Source organism: Grampus griseus (genome assembly GCF_964374135.1).
Source record: "Grampus griseus genome assembly, chromosome: 3".
In the NCBI taxonomy this organism is placed as follows: domain Eukaryota; kingdom Metazoa; phylum Chordata; class Mammalia; order Artiodactyla; family Delphinidae; genus Grampus; species Grampus griseus.
In genome coordinates, this window is record NC_139019.1 from 126,324,986 (window position 1) to 126,345,163 (window position 20,178).

A 20,178-nucleotide genomic window follows, 5' to 3' on the forward strand; every position below is an offset into this window, starting at 1 on the left:
GTTGTTTTCAGAGTGCGGCTTTAAATTCTGTCCTTAGGGATCTCCCCAGCTTGCCTCAGGCTCTGGGTACCAGCCTGCAGCCTGACACACCAGATGGACCACTCTGGCATCACTGTTCTTGATGAGAGGGTGTGGGGAACTTCCTAATCCTGTGAACTGTGAAGGGGACAAGGAGCTCAATTAAGAGAGCAACAACCAAAAATTGTTTTGATCCTAGGTTTTAGTACATTTAACCAAACAGAATGATTGCTCATCCCTTGTGTAACTTAGGTAGTAAGAATATTCTGTGAACAATTTCCTCAGAATGAATGATTATCCTAAGAGATCAAAGGTAGCAGAAAAAGGGACGAACAAGAAATCTTGAAGGAATGAGATATTAACAAATAGTCAAGCAAAGAAGGTAATAATGAGAAGTCGAGTGTTAGGATTTATGGTAATCTCAGAGGCTTGCTGAAGGACACAGTTCTGATTAAGTCATTACACTACCACAAATGTTCAACCGTCAGAACAGATTCACAGCAATCACATGCTGTACCTAGCATCAAACTTTACTATGATTAGTGATAGACACAAAAAGCAAGAACAGAGACAGCGACATCCACCTCTGAAATGGTCTAAAACCATCTGACGTACTTCTCAAAAAAGTCATTTTTCCACCCTGGGATGTATTTTGGTTTTACATTAAGAGATGAGTGCTAACAATATGTGTAACACATGTGATTTAAAAGTTAGAGCCTGAGGAAGCCACTTTAGATTCTTAGCTTTTACATTCCATCAATCACACAGGTAGGGAACCTACATGACTGACTTTCGCTCTCTAGTGCCCTCTCTAGTGCCCTATAAACCATAAATTCCAGTTTTATGTACAATAAGCAATGTAGAAAGATCAAGTATCCAGAGAGGCTGTTAACTCCTCCTTTCCCAGTTATGAGTGGGTGGATCAATGCTGTAGCCTTCCTTTTTGGGGATGTGCATGAGTTGCAGTCCTGGGAGTGGCAGGAGATTGAATCTGCATATGGAGGACGATTATCTACTCCCTAGACACCCTACTGTACATTGTGGACCCTGGGCCCTCTCAGGACTCCTGATGGAAGACATTGACAGATTTCTGAGCATCCATGAGATGGGCCTTGAGCTCCAATGAAAGTGCCTCTGGCCCTCTACTCTCTTACCTTTCTCCTGGGCTCAGAATTATTCAAGTTAGCACTTCTTTTTATACATCTTCCAGGTCTCCATCTCTGACTCACACTGAGGCCTATAATGCTAAACATATAATACTAAGAAAAAAGCAAGGCTACAGGCAACAGAAGAGAGTGTGAAAAAGGAATGAATACACTGGAGACACTAAACTGGTCCTTGGGATGCTCCTGGAAATGTAGTAGGGCTGCCCACTAGACAGTGCCCAGTGGTTTGGGAGACTACAAGGTAATAGACATTTCTGGATCTCAACACAATTTTTAAAGCACACAACACACAGAAGCACCATTCATGGTTGATATATTTGGCGAAATCAGGGAACAATGCTGTATTCTGTGTCTGGAGTGATATTTTGGAAACTAATAAAAGCAACTGAGGGAAAACAAATTGACCACTATACTTAGCTACTATTAGAATCCAGATGCTAGTAGCAAATTTGAGCTTTAGACTGTAAACATGGAAATATTTGGAGGCGGCTGTTAGACTTTGATATGATTTTTTGGACTAGAGGTTCAGGGCATTGTTTATTGTCAATGTCAAGATGATTGCTGCTGATATACCAAGGGTAGATCAGCAGCAGCAGCATTTATTGTGCACTTACTATGTACTATGAAATGTACTAATTTCTTTGCATGCATTCTTATTTAAATTACATAATATCTCAATGAAGTAGGTAGTAGAGTTGACCCTTGAACAACACAGGTTTGAACTCTGTGGGTCCACCTACATGCAGATTTTTTCCAATGATTTTTGTATTTTCATTTTACAGATCTTCATACTAAGTGTGGGGAAAAGTATATTCGATTAGAGATCATAATATGTGAAATCAAGAGAACCAGGGTTTGAGTTCTGATTCTGTTCACACTGGTTCAGCTTTCTGCCCTTGGGTGAGTCATTTATCAATTCCTTTGAGAGACAGCAGTACCCAATTTTCAAGGGCAGTGTTGGGGAGTGAGGGGTTGGTGCCTCAACCCTCACGTTATTCAAGGGTCAGCTGTATTTTTCTCACATTTGTTTAAATAATGGAAAAATGTTAAAGGTCAAGTAACTTGCATAAAAGTGTATTTCTAAAATATAGTAGAGCATGAACTTCTTCCCAATTTCTTTTTTATTCTTTGTTACAAAATAAGGAATGAATATTATCTTCTCAGAGGTGACTTCCTGTGAGTTTATTTGTGCTCCATCAGTAAGGTATAAAATCTCACCTTGAAATGATAAATAACATAATCTTAGAGGATTTCATCCCTGGAATTATACATTTTAGGCCAGTGTCCAGTTGTTCAACCCTACTAAAATCCTCTGTGCTGACAGGAAAGAGATGATGTGTTACTTCCTCCTACATTCTCTCAGGCCTTCTGCAGTGTTGTTGGGATAACATTTATTGATTGCAATCGTCAGTTAATAAAATTTAAGAAATGTACCAGTAAGTCACTTTGATATAAATATTTGATACTGAATTTATGAAAATATTTGTGGAGAGATTAAATTATAGACATCTGAGAATAGTAAACTTGAGACAGAGAGATGAATATAACATTTCACTGGTCTCATACAATGAGTTTATGGGGTTCTTACCATGATTCAAGGGGAGGAGGGATGTGCTACAAGAAAATTGCATAGAATGGAGATATACTGCACAAAATCACCAGGAGGAGGTGGAATTCCATTTTCTCTTGCCAGTTCTCCTTGTATGTGAGCAGAGTGGTCATGTGAGAAATGACAGGTCTTATCCTAGAACTCAGCCACACAGACTCCTATCCCAGAGACTCATCTGCCACATACACTTAAAGTACCATTACTGTGACAGGATAAATGCTCAAAGCTGCATCTGTACTGCTCTTCATCAGAAGGGTGTATCTTGCAGCCTCAGAGCAACACTCCCCATGGTGTTCCCTGATGATCAGACATTTAAAAAAACTGTCTTAGCTAAGGGGTGATCTTGAGTCCACTCACTCCATGTATTGGGCATCCACTTAGGGGGAGGGTCTGAGGTGACAGGGGAGCACAGCCTTGTGCCCCATCAGGGCAATGATTGGCTCGTTGGCTCCAGCACTGAGAACTTCCCTGGGAAAAAGGAGCTTTGCAAAAAAACACAAACAAACAAAAACTGTCTAAGTGAATCCTAACTGAGCCAAAGAAAGGAGGAGTCAGAACTCTCAGAACTTTTTGGACTCATTATAATTGGCAAGGATATCACTTGCTATTTCCAGAAAACTGCCCCATGTTAACCATTTTTCAAGCTCCTTTTGTATTAGCTAGAGCTTAGAAAACCTTTGTGGATTTTGAATCCACACCTACATAACTCCAAACATTCAGTCAGGCTGGAGTGAACCCTAGTTATAACTACAAGAAACACTAAAGTTTCAGAACCATATTTCTAGATGATAATCAAAATTTGACAATAATTTAAAAACAGAAATTACTCTGCATTATGATTCATTTAGCTCTTATCTATGAATAAGATATTTTATTGATGGAGTCATGATACTTAGCTTAAGAAAAACCCACATATTCTGGAATTCTACTTTCAGAATCCCAAAGAACTTATCTTACTCTGGAGACACTTGCAGCTTAAGGATTTATCTGGACTTTCTCTACAGACTTTGCAATTTGAATCAGATGCCAAACTTATTCTCTTATAATCCCCTCTCTGACAGTATGGGCATCAATGTCTCAAGAGCCACCCTCTCAGGCCAACAATAGCAGGTCTGATTCATGGAGCTTTCTAGTCAACAAAGAGGGCAGATACCATGAACATAAATAAGTAATTATACAGGTGAATTAACCTGCCATAATTAGTGGGTGATTCAGTCCCTTCACAGTTGCTGCTGGTTTATTATAGAATCCATCTCTGTCCTCCCAATATCAACAGATGCTCACAGACTCTTAGATCACTGTCTCTGAGCTCTCAGATCACCCTTTCTCCCAAGTGCTGCCTCCTTAGCTATATGGAATCCCAGGTCAAGTTCTCTGCTCTGACAAAATATATGTTAAATCACACTTAATAACCTGAAGAGCCTCAGCTACCAAAATCTCCATGTTCTCATGCTCAGATGCAAGAGACATTATTTATTCAAATTATTTGGCAAATTATTATTTATTGGACGTACAGCTATAGACTAAAGTTTGTGTCCCCTCAAAATTCTTATATTGAAAACTAGCCCCTAATATGTTGGTATTTAGAGGTGGGGCTGTTAGGAGGTGACTAGTCATAAGGGTGGTGTCCTCATGAATGGAATTAGTGCCCTTATAAAAGATACCCCAGAGAGCTCCTTCACATTTTCTGCCTTGTGAGGACACAGTGAGAAGACCACCACCTGTGAAACTCTTAAGAAGAGGGCTCTCACCAGAAATTGAATCTGCCAGTGTGTTGATCCTGGACTTCCCAACCTCTAGAACAGTGAGGATAAATTTGTTTTTAAGTCAGTCAGTCTATGGTATTTTTGTTATAGCAGCCCAACAGACTAAGACCTCTACTATGTGGCAATCATGTTCCAAGCCTTAGGGACAGAGCGTGCATTGCCACGAACAGTAAGGAGGCCAGTGTGGCTGGAGCACTGGGAGCAAATGTGGTTAATCATGTCTATATTCCTGTTTCTTTCCCTTCAAATAATGCAAGTCACTGTTAATATTCCTTCAAGTACAGCTGAAGTGTGACTCCAGCACACTCTCTGTCCTCTTGCCTGGACTCCTGTACAATTTAAGTGTTTTCACTAGAAGTCTGTGGACTCACTATAACAGATTTTCCCTTTCGAAACTGAGACTTGATGCCAACTCAAGGACTTTTAAAATTAAGTTCCCTCTGTCTGTACCACTTTTCTCCATGCAGGGCTCACTCCTTCACAATCTTCAGTATCTGAAAGTCATTATAGCAAATATTTTTATAATGAAAGTCCAGATAACAAGAGATCCCTATATTTGTGGTGTGCGCCCCCAGTGGTAGCCCCAGGATAGCGAACATACTGCCAGTTTGAAACTTTTATCTTAGTCCCTTTTATTTGCCAGACATTTTTTCTGTCTTTTACAGATTCTTCTGCTAATGCTATGAGAAAGGTGAGTACTATCATCCTCATTTATAGTTGACAAAATTGAGACAGAGGGAGGCTAACAGATTTGCTTAGTGTCTTCTTGGCAAAGAGTGGAAGAACAAGAATTCTGACCCTAGCTCTCAGCATACAGATTTAACTAAATCAATAACTGTATAGGAAAAACAACCAAACCAAACTAACCAACCAAGCCAAACCAACAAACAAAAGCACCTAGAATTCTAATATTTCATCACCATTAAATGAAAATAACTGATTCTGGGGTTATTGAGTAGAGACAATGTGGCTTCCATCATGAGTTGGGTGGAGCCAACCATGTCACTCACTATCACTCACTTACCCTGCCTCCTCCTGGATGCCACTTCAGAATATTGTGTCATTTTCATCCTAAGTAGTAGAACTTCCATCTAACACACACACACACACACACACACACACACACACACACACACGGTAAACACTTATTTTGCATAGATAGAAGAAAGAAGTTGAACAAACTCAATATATTTCTCTTCTGCTGAGCTTGGATTTTCTTGGATATAGATAAATAGTGCTTAAATAATATTCCAAAAATGTTCAGAGTTTTGGAGATGGAATGGAGCAACTCTGTTGCTGTTTGCTTTTTGTCTCTAAGCTGAGAGACACCAGCAAAGGGTGTAAGTGTAAACAATATGGGGAGGGATTGTTTGGTTCCTCTCAGCCCATCAGATGCTTTTCCATACTTTAAAGGCACATTTTAGCCAACATTTCACCTTCTACCCAGTACTAAAATCAGGCCTTCAAATGGATATCGAGGTCCAACCAATGATTCAAATGTAATGTGAAAAATGTATTTAAATACAAATAATAAACATTCATTGTAGAAAAAAGGGAAATAAAAACAAGAATAAAGAAAGCAAAATAATAAATAAAGGGAATTTAGAAACAAAGTGAGAGAGATGAAGTATTGCAGCCAGAGGAACATGATACAAGCAAATGCCCAGAAGTGGATACGTGTAGATGTTTTGAGGTCAGGGCACAAAACAACTGGGGAGTGTTGTAGGAAACTTGCATCACAAAGGTAATTAGATGTGTCAGTTCACAGAGAACACTGAGTGTCAATAACAAAAGTTTTCAATTTACCATGAAGTCCTTAGGGAAATAATTTTTGAAGAAGAATTATTTGCACAAACTTGTCAGTGACTTCATTTTTTACGTTTAATGAAACTATATGTTCACATTTCCACTTTGGTTATTTAATTAATTCACCAAGTCAGTAATGCAATAATGCAATAATGTAACAGAAAATCCATTACAAGTAGACTGTAAGGAATTGAGAAATTATAAAAGCAAACGAAAACAAAAAAAAAAATGTGTCCAAGAGCAGCTGTCCCTCCCTGTTTCCTCAAGTTTCAGTATTGTTTAAATAGTGCCTTTTTTTGAAGCAAGTGAGGTAATAAAGTAATAATAATACTTTACAGAGTTTGTAATGAAAGGACAAGACACTTCATTAGCTGGAACCTGGTCTAAATTTTTGTCTTATAGAGTGAAACCTCATTAAAATGTTTTATAATTGACTGTGCTTCAGTGGAGAAAGTACTTGGATTTCTATAGGAAATGATTTCATTTTAGTAGCTTGAAACATCATCCACTGGAAATCAAAATTAAAGTTTCCTAATTTACAAACTACTTTACAAATTATTCATAGAGGTTATCTACCTAAATACACATTGCTCATTTGGTACTAACTCCCCTGCCCACAACCAGATTCTCTGAGAAGATAAAGAACAAAAGCTAGACAAGGGAATACTCTTGGGAAGACCCCCCCAGAGCCAAACTGAACCACCAGGCAGCTGCAAAGTTGTTGCTGGGTGTGACATGCTGGGAATGATCCATGCAGGCAGCCTGAGGGTTAGACAAATGAGAGATAGATAGGGAGATGGAGATGGCAGGACGGCATGGATAAGAGAAAATAATTGTTTCAACATTGAAAAATTGGTGTCTCCAAGAAGTTTTGTGATACAAATAACAGAAGAGGGATGCTGATTTTAATAAAGCTGTGGTGGTATCCATACTTACACTATTTTAAATATTTTCAAAATAAATGATTAAAGTCATGACTAGGTGAGATATGGCTTACCAGCAACAATAGGGATTTGTATCTGTGTCTATATAAAGTGTTCCAAAACACAATTTTACTTTCTGAATATCTTTTCTACGCCAAATACCACAGGCTTTTCAAATAACTATGAAAAATTTGCACTGTTGTCATTCCCCTCTCAGTGTGAATGGTAGGAAATTCAGTTTTGTTTTGCTTGAGTGAATTTTTATCAAACTATAAGCAACACTAAGAGACGCACGATCCCGTAGTCAGCCAAGGAAGCTCCAGTTAGCCTGGGTTATGATATACATCAGTGTAACTTTCTGGTTGTCCAAGGCCGAAATCAGTTGCAGTTGCAGGGTGGTCAGTGAAAGAAGATCCATTCCATTGTCTAGGATCTTAAGGGAGAAATATAAGAGATTGGAGGAAGGTGTAATTAAAACTATAAATATGGGTCCACTCTGTCACATTATAGACTAGATCCTCTCCATAGTGATAGGACTGTCTGAAGGAAAGGAGGGCATGCTGAGAAAGAACTTCAAACGGATTGTCCTTGAGGCTCAGTGAATAGGAAACCATGGTCAACTGAGTATCTACATCCCTTCCTTCCCAGTGACCTGAGTCCAAACAAAAATTCAACAGACTTTCTTGGGACCCTCACCTCCCAGTAGTGACCACCATCAGTAAACATCTCTTCACCCAATGTACATATCAGAGTTTCAAAGTGTTTCCTGTTCTCTGAAGGATGATGCTTTTTGAAACTGGAGAAAACCAGTTTCCTATAACTAAGTATAACAAAGTAGGGATCCAAAGTCACCACATTTTGAAAAGGAAGGTCATTTAATGTACTTTTACTTCCATCCATGCAAAGGTAACAGCTACACAGAAAGTTCTCTCATCATAAATGAGTAAACTGAATAAAATTTATGAGACAGCTACTTTCAGACAATGGACAACAGGTAATAGAGGACTGGGATCTTTGAGGAAGGGAAACATAAGCTGAGCCCTAAAGTCACCCCAGCTTTCTATCTCCTCGCCATCCATTATTTTTATGCAAATGAAAACACCATAATCTTACACTCAGGGATCACCACAAAGGTTGACACCTTATTATATGTCTTGGTGGATCTTCTTCTACACATGTACGTATACCTGTAAGTGTTGGTTTTTAACCAAAGTGAGAACATAGTGTCTCTGCTGTTTTGTAAATTGTATCCTGGACGATAATATCGCCTCTGTGTTTCAGTAATTTAAAAAATTTCTCTCGTGATCTTGAAATGTCTTTACACTTATGTCCCTTCCTATTCCAGGATCATACTTTAATCATACTCTTAATCTAGCATAGTCCCTTTCTTCTGTTTCTGACTTACTGAACAGATTGGGCCAATTTTCTTATACTGATACCTGGCGATTTCCAGGCACCCGCACAAAAAGTGGGAATCAATAGATACCCTGCCATTCTTACTGAATTGAGTCCAAAACTCTTTAAGGGAATAAAACAAAACCTGTCACCCAATAATGTAAAAATCACACATCCAGCATCCAATTAAATTAAGTAGACATGGGAAGGAGTAGGAAAATGTGACTGGTAACCAGGAGAGACAAACAAAGAAGAAAAAGCAATGACGGAATGAGTAGAAAAGGACTTTACACATATGTTCAAGCATTTAAAAAATAAACATAATGAGATAAATGGACAGTATAAAGAAGAATGAAATGGAACTTCTAGAAGTGAAAATCACAATATCGGAAATTATGTCACTGAATGGAACTAAAAGCAGATCTAACTCTAAGGAGGAAAAAAAATCAGTGAAATTGTAGGTGTAATAACAGACATTTGGCAAAATAAAAGATTTTAAAACAAATTTACAGAATGATCAGTCTCAGGACCTGTGGGGTATATCAAGCAGTCTAACATACATGTAACTGGAGTCTCAGGAGAGGACAAAAAAGAAAAAATAATTGTTGAAAATATTTAAAACAAGTTGAAAACCATAATAAAATTCTATACAAGAGATAAAAAGAAATTCTAAAGCATCCAAAGGAAAAAGAGAAATTACATAGAGAAGTAAGATAAGAATCACTGCAAACTTACGGTCACAAACAATGAAGGTCAATAGAGAGACAGTTTTAAAGGGTTAAAATGGAAAAATTTCTACCTAAAATTCTATACCTAGCAAAAAATGTTGCAAAACACTTAGATTCACTTTCAAATTAGTTCTTTCAAGCTCAAACATTTTTAGGATCCAACTGAAAATGCGTACGACCATGCTGAAGTAAGGGAGGCACTCCAAGATCAGCAAGTGGGTCTGACCTGAGGTCCTTTCAAATTACTGCCCCTGCATTGAGTCTTGGAGCATGTAAGATTTTGTGTGAACCCTATAAGATTGGAGTCTCTGTTTCCTACAGTCCTCTGGCTCTCCCATACACAAGCCCCACTGGTTTTCAAAGCCAGATATTCTGGGGGCCTTCCTTCCCATGCAAGACCCCTGGACCAAGGAACATGATGTAGGGCTCAGACCCTTTGCTCCTTGAGGAGAACCTCAGCAATTGTGATTCTCCCCCTGTTTGTGGGTCCCCCAACTTGAGAGTGTGGGTTTCGACTATACCGTATCTTTGCCCCTCCTACCTATCACTTCACTGTGATTCCTTCTTTATATCTTTAGCTGCAGAAAATCTTTTCTGATAGTCTTCAGGTCATTTTCATCGACAGTTGTTCTGTAAGTAGTTGTAATTTTGGTATGCGCATAGGGGGTGAGCTCAGGGTCTTCCTACTCCCCCATATTGGCCACCTCAGCTATTATTTCTTTAAATAAACTATGTGCTCCCTTCTCCTCTCTTTTCCTTCTGGGATACCTATTACCCTAACGTTGCTATTCCTAAAAAAGGTGGATAGCTCTTGTAGACTTTCCTCACTTTACAAAATATTCTCTTTTCTCTTCCACTTATATCATTTCTATATTTCTATCTTCAAGCTCTCTAATTCTCTCTTCCATATGGTCTGCTCTATTTCCAATGCTTTCTAATGCACTCTTTGTCTCATTTATTGAGTTCTTCAGCTCCAGGATTTCTATTTGGTTCTTTTTAGAATTTCAATCTCTTTGGTAAAGTATTTCTTATGCTCATTAACTTTATTCCTGAGCTTACTGAACTGCCTTTCTGAGTTTTCTTGTAGCTTGTTGAGTTTCTTTATGACACCTATTTTGAATCCTCTGTTTGATCATAATATTTCATGACCTTAAGTTTGGTTTCTGTAGAAGTGTCATTACCTTTTTGTGGTATAGTGTTATTATTACTGTTGTTACTGTACTGCTTGATGAGTTGTTCCTCTGCCAGTGCGTTGAAGTAGCCAACTTGCTACTTGATTTTAATGATTCAGTTGTTTAGAAATTAGAGGACTTTCTTTTCATTTCCAGTAAGTGGCGCTATAGCACACCTTTTTGGTTTCTCTTACCTGAGCTGCCTCTGATTCACCCTCCACTGCCTCAGACAGAGGTGTCGCCCCATGCCAGCCTTATCACTGATTGTGCCTCTGGGGTTGTTCGGTTTGCTGGTGCCACCACTGTAAGTGAGGGAACGTAGGGTCAGAGTCATGGGTGTCTCTGCAGCTGCAGGGACAGGGTCCTAGGTCCTGCTGCTGCTGCTGCTGCCTGCTTACCTATGACCTAGGGCACTGTTGCAATCAGGAGGCTGGAGTCATCTTACATTTAAGTCTTTAAGTCATTTTGAATATATTTTGTATATGGTGTGAAGCAGTGTTCTAACTTCATTGATTTACATGCAGCTGTCCAGCTTTCCAAGCACCACTTGTAAATTCTTGCCTCCTTTGTCAAAGATTAATTGACCGTAGGTGTATGGGTTTATTTCTAGGCTCTCTATTCTATTTCATTGATCTATGTGTATGTTTCTGTGCCAGTATCATACTGTTTTGATTACCGTAGCTTTGTACTATTGTCTGAAGTCTGGGAGGCTTATGCCTCCAACTTTGTTCTTGTTTTTTCATTGTTGTTGTTCTTTTGTTTTATTTTCAGGATTGCTTTGGCAATTCTGGGTCTTTTATGATTTCATATAAATTTTAGGATTACTTGCTTTAGTTCTGTGGAAAATGTCATGGGTAATTTGATAGGGATTGCATTAAATTTGTAGATTGCTTTCCGTAGTATGGCTCTTTTATCAATATTAATTCTTCCAATCCAAGAGCATGGGATGTCTTTCTGTTTCCTTGAATCATCTTCAGTTTCCTTTATCAATGTTTTATAGTTCTCAGTGTATAAGTCTTTAATGTCCTTGGTTAGGTTTACTCCTAGGCATTTTATTTTATATTTTTGATGTGGTTTTAAATGGGATTGTTTTTAACTTTCTCTTTCTGATATTTCATTGTTAGTGTAAAGAAATGCCAAAAGATTTCTGTATAATAATCTTGTACCCTGCTACATTTCTGAATTTATTTATCAGTTCTAACCGTTTTTGTGTGGAGTCTTTAGGGTTTTCTATATAGAGTATCTTGTCATTTGCACATAGTGATAATTTTACCTCTTCCCTTCCCATTTGATACCTTTTATTTATTTTTCTTGTCTGATTGCTATCACTAGGACATCCAATACTATGTCGAATAGAATTGGTGAGAGTTGGCATCCTTGGCTTGTTCCAGATTTTAGCAGGAAGGCTTTCAGCTTTTCACCATTGAATGTTATGTTGGCTGTGGTTTTGTCATAAATGGTTTTTATTATTTTGAGATATGTTCCCTCTATATCCACTTTTGCAAGAGTTTTTATCATGAATGAATGCTGAATTTCATCAAATGATTTTTCTGCATCTACTGAGATGATCATGTGGTTTTTGTCTTTTCTTTTGTTGATGTGGTGTATCACATTGATTGATTTGCATATGCTGAACCATCCTTGTGACTCTGGGATGAATTCAACTCGATCACAATATATGATCCTTTTTATGTGTTGTGGGATTCAGTCTGCTACTATTTTGTTGAGGAATTTTGCACCTATATTTATCAAAGATTATTGGCCTGTAATTTTCTTTTTTGGTAGGGTCTTTATCTGGTTTTGGTATCATGGTGGTGGTGGCTTCATAGAATGACTTTGGGAGTGTTCCCTCCTCTTCAGTCTTTTGGAAGAGTCTTTTCGGTATAAGTTATTCTTTGTGTGTTTGGTAGAATTCCCCAGTGAAGTCATCCTATCCTGGACTTTTTTTTCAGGGAGTTTTTAAAATTACAGATTCTATTTCACTTCTAGTAATCAGTCTGTTCAAATTATCTGTTTCTTTTTGATTCAGTTTTGGCAGGCTGTATGTTTCTAGACACTTGTCCATTTCTTCTAGGTCATCCATTTTGGCATATAACTGTTCTTAACATTTTCTTATGATTTTTTGTATTTCTGCGGTATCAGTTGCTATTTCTCCTCTTTTATGTCTTTTTTTAATAAGTAAAAATTCTTTTTTAAAAATTTATTTATTTTTGGCTATGTTGAGTCTTCATTGTTGCGCACGGGCTTTCTCTAGTTGTGGTGAGTGGGGACTACTCTTCATTGTGGTGCTCTGGTTTCTCATTGCAGTGGCTTCTCTTGTTGCAGAGCACAGACTCTAGACATGTGGGCTTCAGTGGTTGTGGCATGCAGGCTCAGTAGTTGCGGCACACAGGCTTAGTTGCTCCGTGGCATGTGGAATCTTCCCAGACCAGGGATCGAACCTGTGTCCCCTGCATTGGCAGGCAGATTCTTAATCACTGTGCCCCAGGGAAGTCCCTATTTAGGATTATTTTTGTTTTTTGAGGAAGACCTGCATCACTACAAACTTCCCTCTTAGGACTATTTTTGCTGCATGCATAGATTTTGTATGGTTGTGTTTTGTTTTCATTGTTGTTTGTCTCGAGGTATTTGTTTTTTTATTTCCTCTTTGATTTCATCATTAACCCATTGGTTTTTTTAGTAGCATGTTTCTTAGTCTCCATGTAATTGCCTTTTTCTTTGTTTCTCCTCCTGTGGTTGATTTCTAGTTTCATGCCATTGTGGTCAGAAAAGATGCTTCAAATAATTCTTACTCTTTAAATCTGTTGAGGCTTGTTTTGCATCCTAGTATGTGAGCTATCCTAGAGAATGTTCTATCTCACTTTTGCGATCTAAAATCTGAAGATATTTACATTTAGAAGTAAAAGTATTTGTACTAAGTAAAATAATTCCATGTAGAATAAAGAAATAAAATTCAAGGAAAAAATAGCCACATGGATTATTGGGAACTCTACATAAGTCTTAAAATTTTCAAAGAAGAATGAATTCTCCTATAATAATACAAATACAAATTATTGGATGAAAGTCACTGCAGAAGACAGTGGAGGTTAGGATGTTAGATGTATTCACCTCTATCTTCCTTACTGACTCATTATTAATTAAATTCTAATTGACATTAGATACTGGAACTTAACCTGAGCCGTTTTCCTCAGTTGTGTAGATGGGTCTGAGTACAGGAAGCAACAAGTCACCTGCCAGGCTTGTTAGGAACACTGATGATTCATCAGTGGGAGAGGACCACACTGCACAATATTGCACTTACCTGAGCCAGGGCAGCACCAGAGGAAGGCAAGGAATGCAGGCGAGCCAGAACCCAGCACAACGGGGGAATTCCCTCAGCTCCCAGAGGCCTCGTGCTGTGGTCAGCACCATCAGAACCAGCCAATGTATGGAGAGAAGTTTGCAAGACATAAGGGCCTTGAGGAAGAGAGAAAATTGTAAGAAATATGATATTTTTGATTATGTTGCCAAACCCTGTGTTTATACACATTGACAAATTAGAATTCTGTGGTCACAGAGGTGAGTATATATAAGACACAAATTTGAGCAAATTTCCACTGGAGTAAATTAACTTCTAACTGTGCCTAAATTTTAACTATTGTTTGAAAGATTCTTATATCAAACAGGTCTATTAAGAGAGCAGAAGGAACATGTAATTTTCAAAAAACATTTGTATCATTTGAGTACAACATAATTATACTACTGCAAATATTTTTTCTTGAAAATTCTCCAGTTTAAAATAGAATTACCTTCATTGTCTAAAACTAATGATCAAAACCATCTCATGAAAGCCTCGGACTCCTTCTCTATATCTAAAACTATCCCATTCCCTGAGCTCAGTTTATTAATTAGTCATCATGAATTAAGGAGAAAGCTCTACAAGTCATAGAAATTAGGTTCCCTGATCTCTAGATAGTAGGATTACTTAAAATACTCCTGAAATTCTTCATGCTACCTTGGTTCTTCCTGTTCAATCTATTTTGTTCTGTAGGCTAGGAAGCTCCCTGGCATGAACAGCATTTACCAAAACTTTTCAGAGTGGCAGAGTTATATATTTTACATCTGATTCCCTAAATTAGCTAGTCCATATGCTTCCGGTCACTTATTTCTTTTTTTGAATCATTCTGCCTTCTGGTGTTTCTCTGAAAATACTTTGAAGCAGTTACTGTACTCTCTGCTGTGTTTGCTGTGTATGAACTTACTGGACTTTTATCCACTGACTCAGTAACTGAGATCATGAGGTAAACACTGTTCTCTTACTCCCTCTCCTTGAAAAACAAAACCAGTTTCCAAAGACAGTCACATTGTCTAGCCAGTTTCAGCTTCTTTTTATAAAATTCCCTAGGACTCATTGGCTTGCTTAGGAAAAACGTATTGCTTATTTCTCTGATCCTTTCCTGCAACAACTAGAATTTCATCATATAAGATAACATAATCAGAACTTGTAGGTACAAGCCTCACTTCAGCTGTTTTAGTTTTGCTCTAAGATTGTACAGAGACAAAACATCCCCACGCCTCTCCCTCTGCAGATGGCAGAATGTCATCTGTTTTTATCATTTCTATGGCTTGCAATACTCAGAGCAGTATCTTTGGTCAAGTCTGTTTTCCACAGTCTAATTGGCACTCACTGTTAAAAACAACAGGTAATAATCACGTGCCAAATTTTAACTTATTAATGAAAAAACCAATTAGAAGACAATGGGGTTGGTGGCAAAAGCATTTGAAGAACATAGTTCTGTACTATGCAAAGGGAAAAGAATCAAAAATTGCTCAGTCAGATGAAAATCTATAAATATTCTTCAAGAGAACAAGCCTATAAACTTTAGGGTTATCTTCTCCACAATGCAGCAAAATATCAAACCCTATAATTTTCAATAAACTAACCGCTAACTTTACAGAGCTGTCTGTACCCTTGCCAACTGTTAATTGTTAGTTATATTCCAGAGTCAGATGAAAGCCTAATTGATTTCTCTGATGAAGCTTTAGCATGATATGAAGGAATCAAGCAATGAGCATTTTGCCTTTTTCCAGGTTTGGAATAAATTTTTCCTCAGCATCAGCTCAGTCCTTTCAACCCTCAGAGGATACTTCCTAGTTCCTTGGTCCACTGTCTCAAATCACCTGCCTGCTACTCATCCATGGACTGAGGTCTACAGTCCAACAGCTCTTGAGTAACTGAATGAAATAATCACTTAAGTGAACTTGGGAGCAGATCCTTCCCTAATCAAATCTTCACACGAGTCCTCAGCACCTGAAACCTTGACTGAAGTCCTGTGAGAAACTGTGAGCCAGAGGACTCAGCAAAGCCATGCCCAAATTCCTGTCCCACGGAAACTGTGAGATAATAAATGTTTGTTATTTAAAGATACTAAACTTTCACCCAAGGCAATCTACAGATTCAACACAATCCCTATCAAAATACCAATGGCATTTTTCACAGAACTAGAGCAAATAATTTTTAAATTTTTATAGGAGCACAAAAGACCCTGCGTAACCAAAACAATCTTGAGAAAGAAGAATAGAGCTGGGGGAATCATACGTCCTGACTTCAGACTATACTACAAAGCTACAGTAATCAAAAGAATATGGTACTGGCACAAAAACAGACAGAAAGATCAATGAAACAGAATAGAAAGCCAGAAATAAACCCACACACTTATGGTCAATTTATCTATGACAAAGGAGGCAAGAATAGACAATGCGGGAAAAGACAGACCATTCAATAAGTGGTGGTTGGAAAGTTGGACAGTTACATGTAAAAGAATGAAATTAGAACATTTTCTGCGACCATATACAAAAACAAACTCAAAATGGATTAAAGACCTAAATGTAAGACTGGAAACCATAAGACTCCAGGAAGAAGCATAGGCAGAACACACTTTGACATAAATTGTACCAATATTTTTTAAAATCTGTCTCCTAAGGCAAAGGAAACGAAAGCAAAAATAAACAAATGGGATCTAATTAAACTTAAGAGTTTTTGCACAGCAAAGAAAGCCATCGACAAAATGAAAAGACAACATACCAAATGGGAGAAAATATTTGCAAATCATACATCTAATAAAAGGTTAATATCCAAAATATATAGAGAACTCATACAACTCAACAACAGAGAACAAACAATCCTATTAAAAAATGGGCAGAGGAGCTGATAGACATTTTTCCAAACAAGACTTTCAGATGGCCAACAGGCATATGAAAAGATGCCCAACATCACTTATCATCAGAGAAATGCAGATCAAAACCACAAAAAAAATCGCCTCACACCTATCAGAATGGCTATTGTTAAAAAGACCACAAATAATAAATGTTGGCAACTATGTGGAGAAAAGAAAACTGTTGTGCACTGTTGGTAGGAATGTACATTGGTGCAGCCATTGTGGAAAACAGTATGAAGGTTCCTTAAAAAACTAAAAATAGAACTACCATATGACACAGCAATTCCATTCCATAGTATATATCTGAAGAAAACAACACTAATTTGAAAAGATACATGCACACCAGTGTTCATAGCAGCATTATTTACCATAGTCAACAACAGATGACCTGTCCCTCAACAGATGAATGGATAAAGATGTGGTACGTACACACACACACACACACACACACACAGTGGAATATTACTCAGTTGTAAAAAGAATGAAATTTTGCCATTTCCCACAAGATGGGCAGATCTGGTGGGTATTATGCTTAGTGAAATAAGTCAGCGAAAGACCAATACTGTATTTTACCATTTATATATGGAATCTAAAAAATACAAATGAATGAATATAACAAAACAGAAACAGACTCACAGATATAGAAAACAAAGTAATAGTTACCAATGAGGGTGGTAAGGAGGCGGCAGCATCCCGGGCGGGCGGGAGGTGCACCAGCAGCGGCAGCGCGAGGGCTGTGAGGGCTGGGCCGGCCGGCTGGCAGACTACGATGCGGAACTTCTGCGCGGCCCCCAACTGCACGCGGAAGAGCACGCAGTCGGACCTGGACTTTTTCAGGTTCCCATGGGATCCAGCCAGATGCCAGAAGTCGGTGGAGAATTGTAGGAGAGCAGACTTAGAAGATAAAACACCTGATAAACTAAATAAACATTACTGATTGTGTGCCAAACACTTTGAGACGTCTATGATCTGTAGAACTATACATTTTGCAGAGGCATCAGAAAACTAAAGAATGATTGGGTTATTGTATTTCTCAAAATTAATTGAAGCAAATACATGTGAAGTCATTGGGAGAGTCCTTATAGGACAGTTCTTCGAGATAATGCAATGCCAACAATATTTGATCTTACCAGCCATTTGAATAATCCACACAGTAGACACAGAAAACGAATAAAAGAATTGAGTGAAGATGAAATCAGGACACTGAAACAGAAAAAAATTGATGAAACTTCTGAACAGGAACCAAAACATAAGGAAATAAACAGCAACAATGCTCAGAACCCCAGTGCAGAAGAAGGGAGTGAAGAGCAGGGTGAAGACATTTTAACTTTAACCCTTGAAGAGAAGGAAAACAAAGAATACTTAAAATCTTTATTTGAAATTTTGATTCTTATGGGAAAACAGAACATACCTCTGGATGGATATGAAACTGATGAAATCCCAGAAGGTCTCTTTACTCCTGATAACTTTCAAGCACTGCTGGAGTGCCGGATCAATTCTGGTGAAGAGGTTCTGAGAAGGCGCTTTGAGACAGCAGCAGTTAACACATTGTTCTGTTTGAAAACACAGCAGAAACAGATGCTAGAGAGCTGTGAGAGCTGCATTTGGGAAGAAACCCTAAGGGAAGTGAGAGACTCACTTCTTTTCCATCGTCACTGACGATGTGGTGGACTTAGCAGGGGAAGAGCACCTGCCTGTGTTGGTGAGGTTTGTTGATGAAGCTCACAACCTGAGAGAGGAATTTGTGGGCTTCCTGCCTTACGAAGCGGATGCAGAAATTTTGGCTGTGAAATTTCACACTACGATAACTGAGAAGTGGGGATTCAACATGGAGTACTGTCGTGGCCAGGCTTACATTGTGTCCAGTGGATTTTCTTCCAAAGTGAAAGTTGTTGCTTCTAGACTTTTAGAGAAATATCCCCAAGCTATCTACACACTCTGCTCTTCCTGTGCCTTAAAATATGTGGTTGGCAAAATCAGTGCCTGTTATGGGAGTATCTGTCACATTAGGAACAATTGAGGAAGCTTGTTCTTTTTCCCATCAATCACCACAACTGCTTTTAGAGCTTGACAATGTAATTTCTGTTCTATTTCAGAACAATGAAGAAAGGGGCAAAGAACTGAAGGAAATTTGCCATTCTCAGTGGACAGGCAGGCATGATGCTTTTGAAATCTTAGTGGACCTCCTACAAACACTTGTTTTATGTACAGATGGTATAAATAGTGACACAAATGTTAGATGGAATAACTGTATAGCTGGCCGAGCATTTGTACTCTGTAGTGCAGTAACAGATTTTGATTTCATCGTTACCAACATTGTTCTTAAAAATGTTCTATCTTTTACAAGAGCCTTTGGGAAAAATCTTCAGGGGTAAACTTCTGATGTCTTCTTTGCAGCCAGTAGTTTGACTGCAGTGCTGCATTCACTAAATGAAGTGATGGAAAATATCGAAGTTTATCATGAATTCTGGTTTGAGGAAGCCGCAAATTTGGCAACCAAACTTGATATTCAGATGAAACTCCCAGGGAAATTTCACAGAGCTCAGCATAGTAACCTGGAATTTCAGCTAACCTCTGAGAGTTACTATAAAGAAACTCTAAATGTTCCAACAGTGGAACACATTATTCAGGAACTGAAAGATACATTCTCAAAACAATACCTCAAAGCTCTTAAATGCTTATCTCTGGTACCCTATGTCATGGGACAGCTTAAATTCAATACATCAGAGGAGCATCATGCTGACATGTACGGAAGTGATTTACCTAATCCTGACACACTCTCTGCTGAGCTGCATTGTTGGAGAATCAAGTGGAAACACAGAGGGAAAGATATAGAGCTTCCATCCACTATTTATGAAGCCCTTCATCTGCCAGACATCAAGTTTTTTCCTAATGTTTATGCATTGCTGAAGGTCCTATGTATTCTTCCTGTGATGAAGGTTGAGAATGAACGCTATGAAAATGGATGAAAGCGTCTCAAAGCATACCTGAGGAACACTTTGACAGACCAAAGGTCAAGTAACTTGGCTTTGCTTAACATAAATTTTGATATAAAATGTGATTTGGATTTAATGGTGGATACATATATCAAACTCCATACAAGTTAAGTCAGAGCTTCCTACAGATAATTCAGAAACCATTTAAAATACCTAAGAGACTTTTAAAATAGGCTTTCTCTTATATTTGATATTTGAAAAAATCTGTAAGAAATTTGAAAATACCTTTCAGAAAAGTTGTAAGGTGTACGTAGGCCACTTAATCACTGAATATCTTGACCTGTAGGCCTCGCATTGAGTACATTAGTCATTGATAATCTTCCTGTTTAAATGGCCCGTTTGAAGTCCTATGCTTTGGAGACCTAACTGTTCTTCCAGAAGATAGCATTGAAAGTACCATGT

At 38.2% G+C, this 20,178-nt stretch overlaps 2 protein-coding genes across 8 annotated transcripts in view; both read right to left on the bottom strand.

Moving 5' to 3' along the window:
- Positions 1 to 43: 43 nt before the first annotated feature.
- LOC309819893 (uncharacterized protein) lies at positions 44 to 19,097 on the bottom strand (the record flags this gene model as incomplete). The annotated part of the gene is made up of 5 exons (XM_082650345.1): positions 44 to 156; positions 10,778 to 10,885; positions 13,885 to 14,039; positions 17,444 to 17,674; positions 19,092 to 19,097. 5 exons carry the CDS (start codon positions 19,095 to 19,097, stop codon positions 144 to 146), a joined length of 513 nt encoding a protein of 170 aa, XP_082506471.1. The 3' UTR covers positions 44 to 143.
- Positions 17,656 to 20,178, bottom strand: part of LOC309821276 (uncharacterized protein) — a 49,907-nt gene continuing 47,384 nt past the window's right edge. For all 7 annotated transcript variants that reach the window (XR_014296586.1, XR_014296587.1, XR_014296588.1 and 4 more), the window contains one exon: positions 17,656 to 18,333. The gene's annotated coding sequence lies outside the window, so the exon portion shown is untranslated. The remainder of the gene's footprint in view (positions 18,334 to 20,178) is intronic.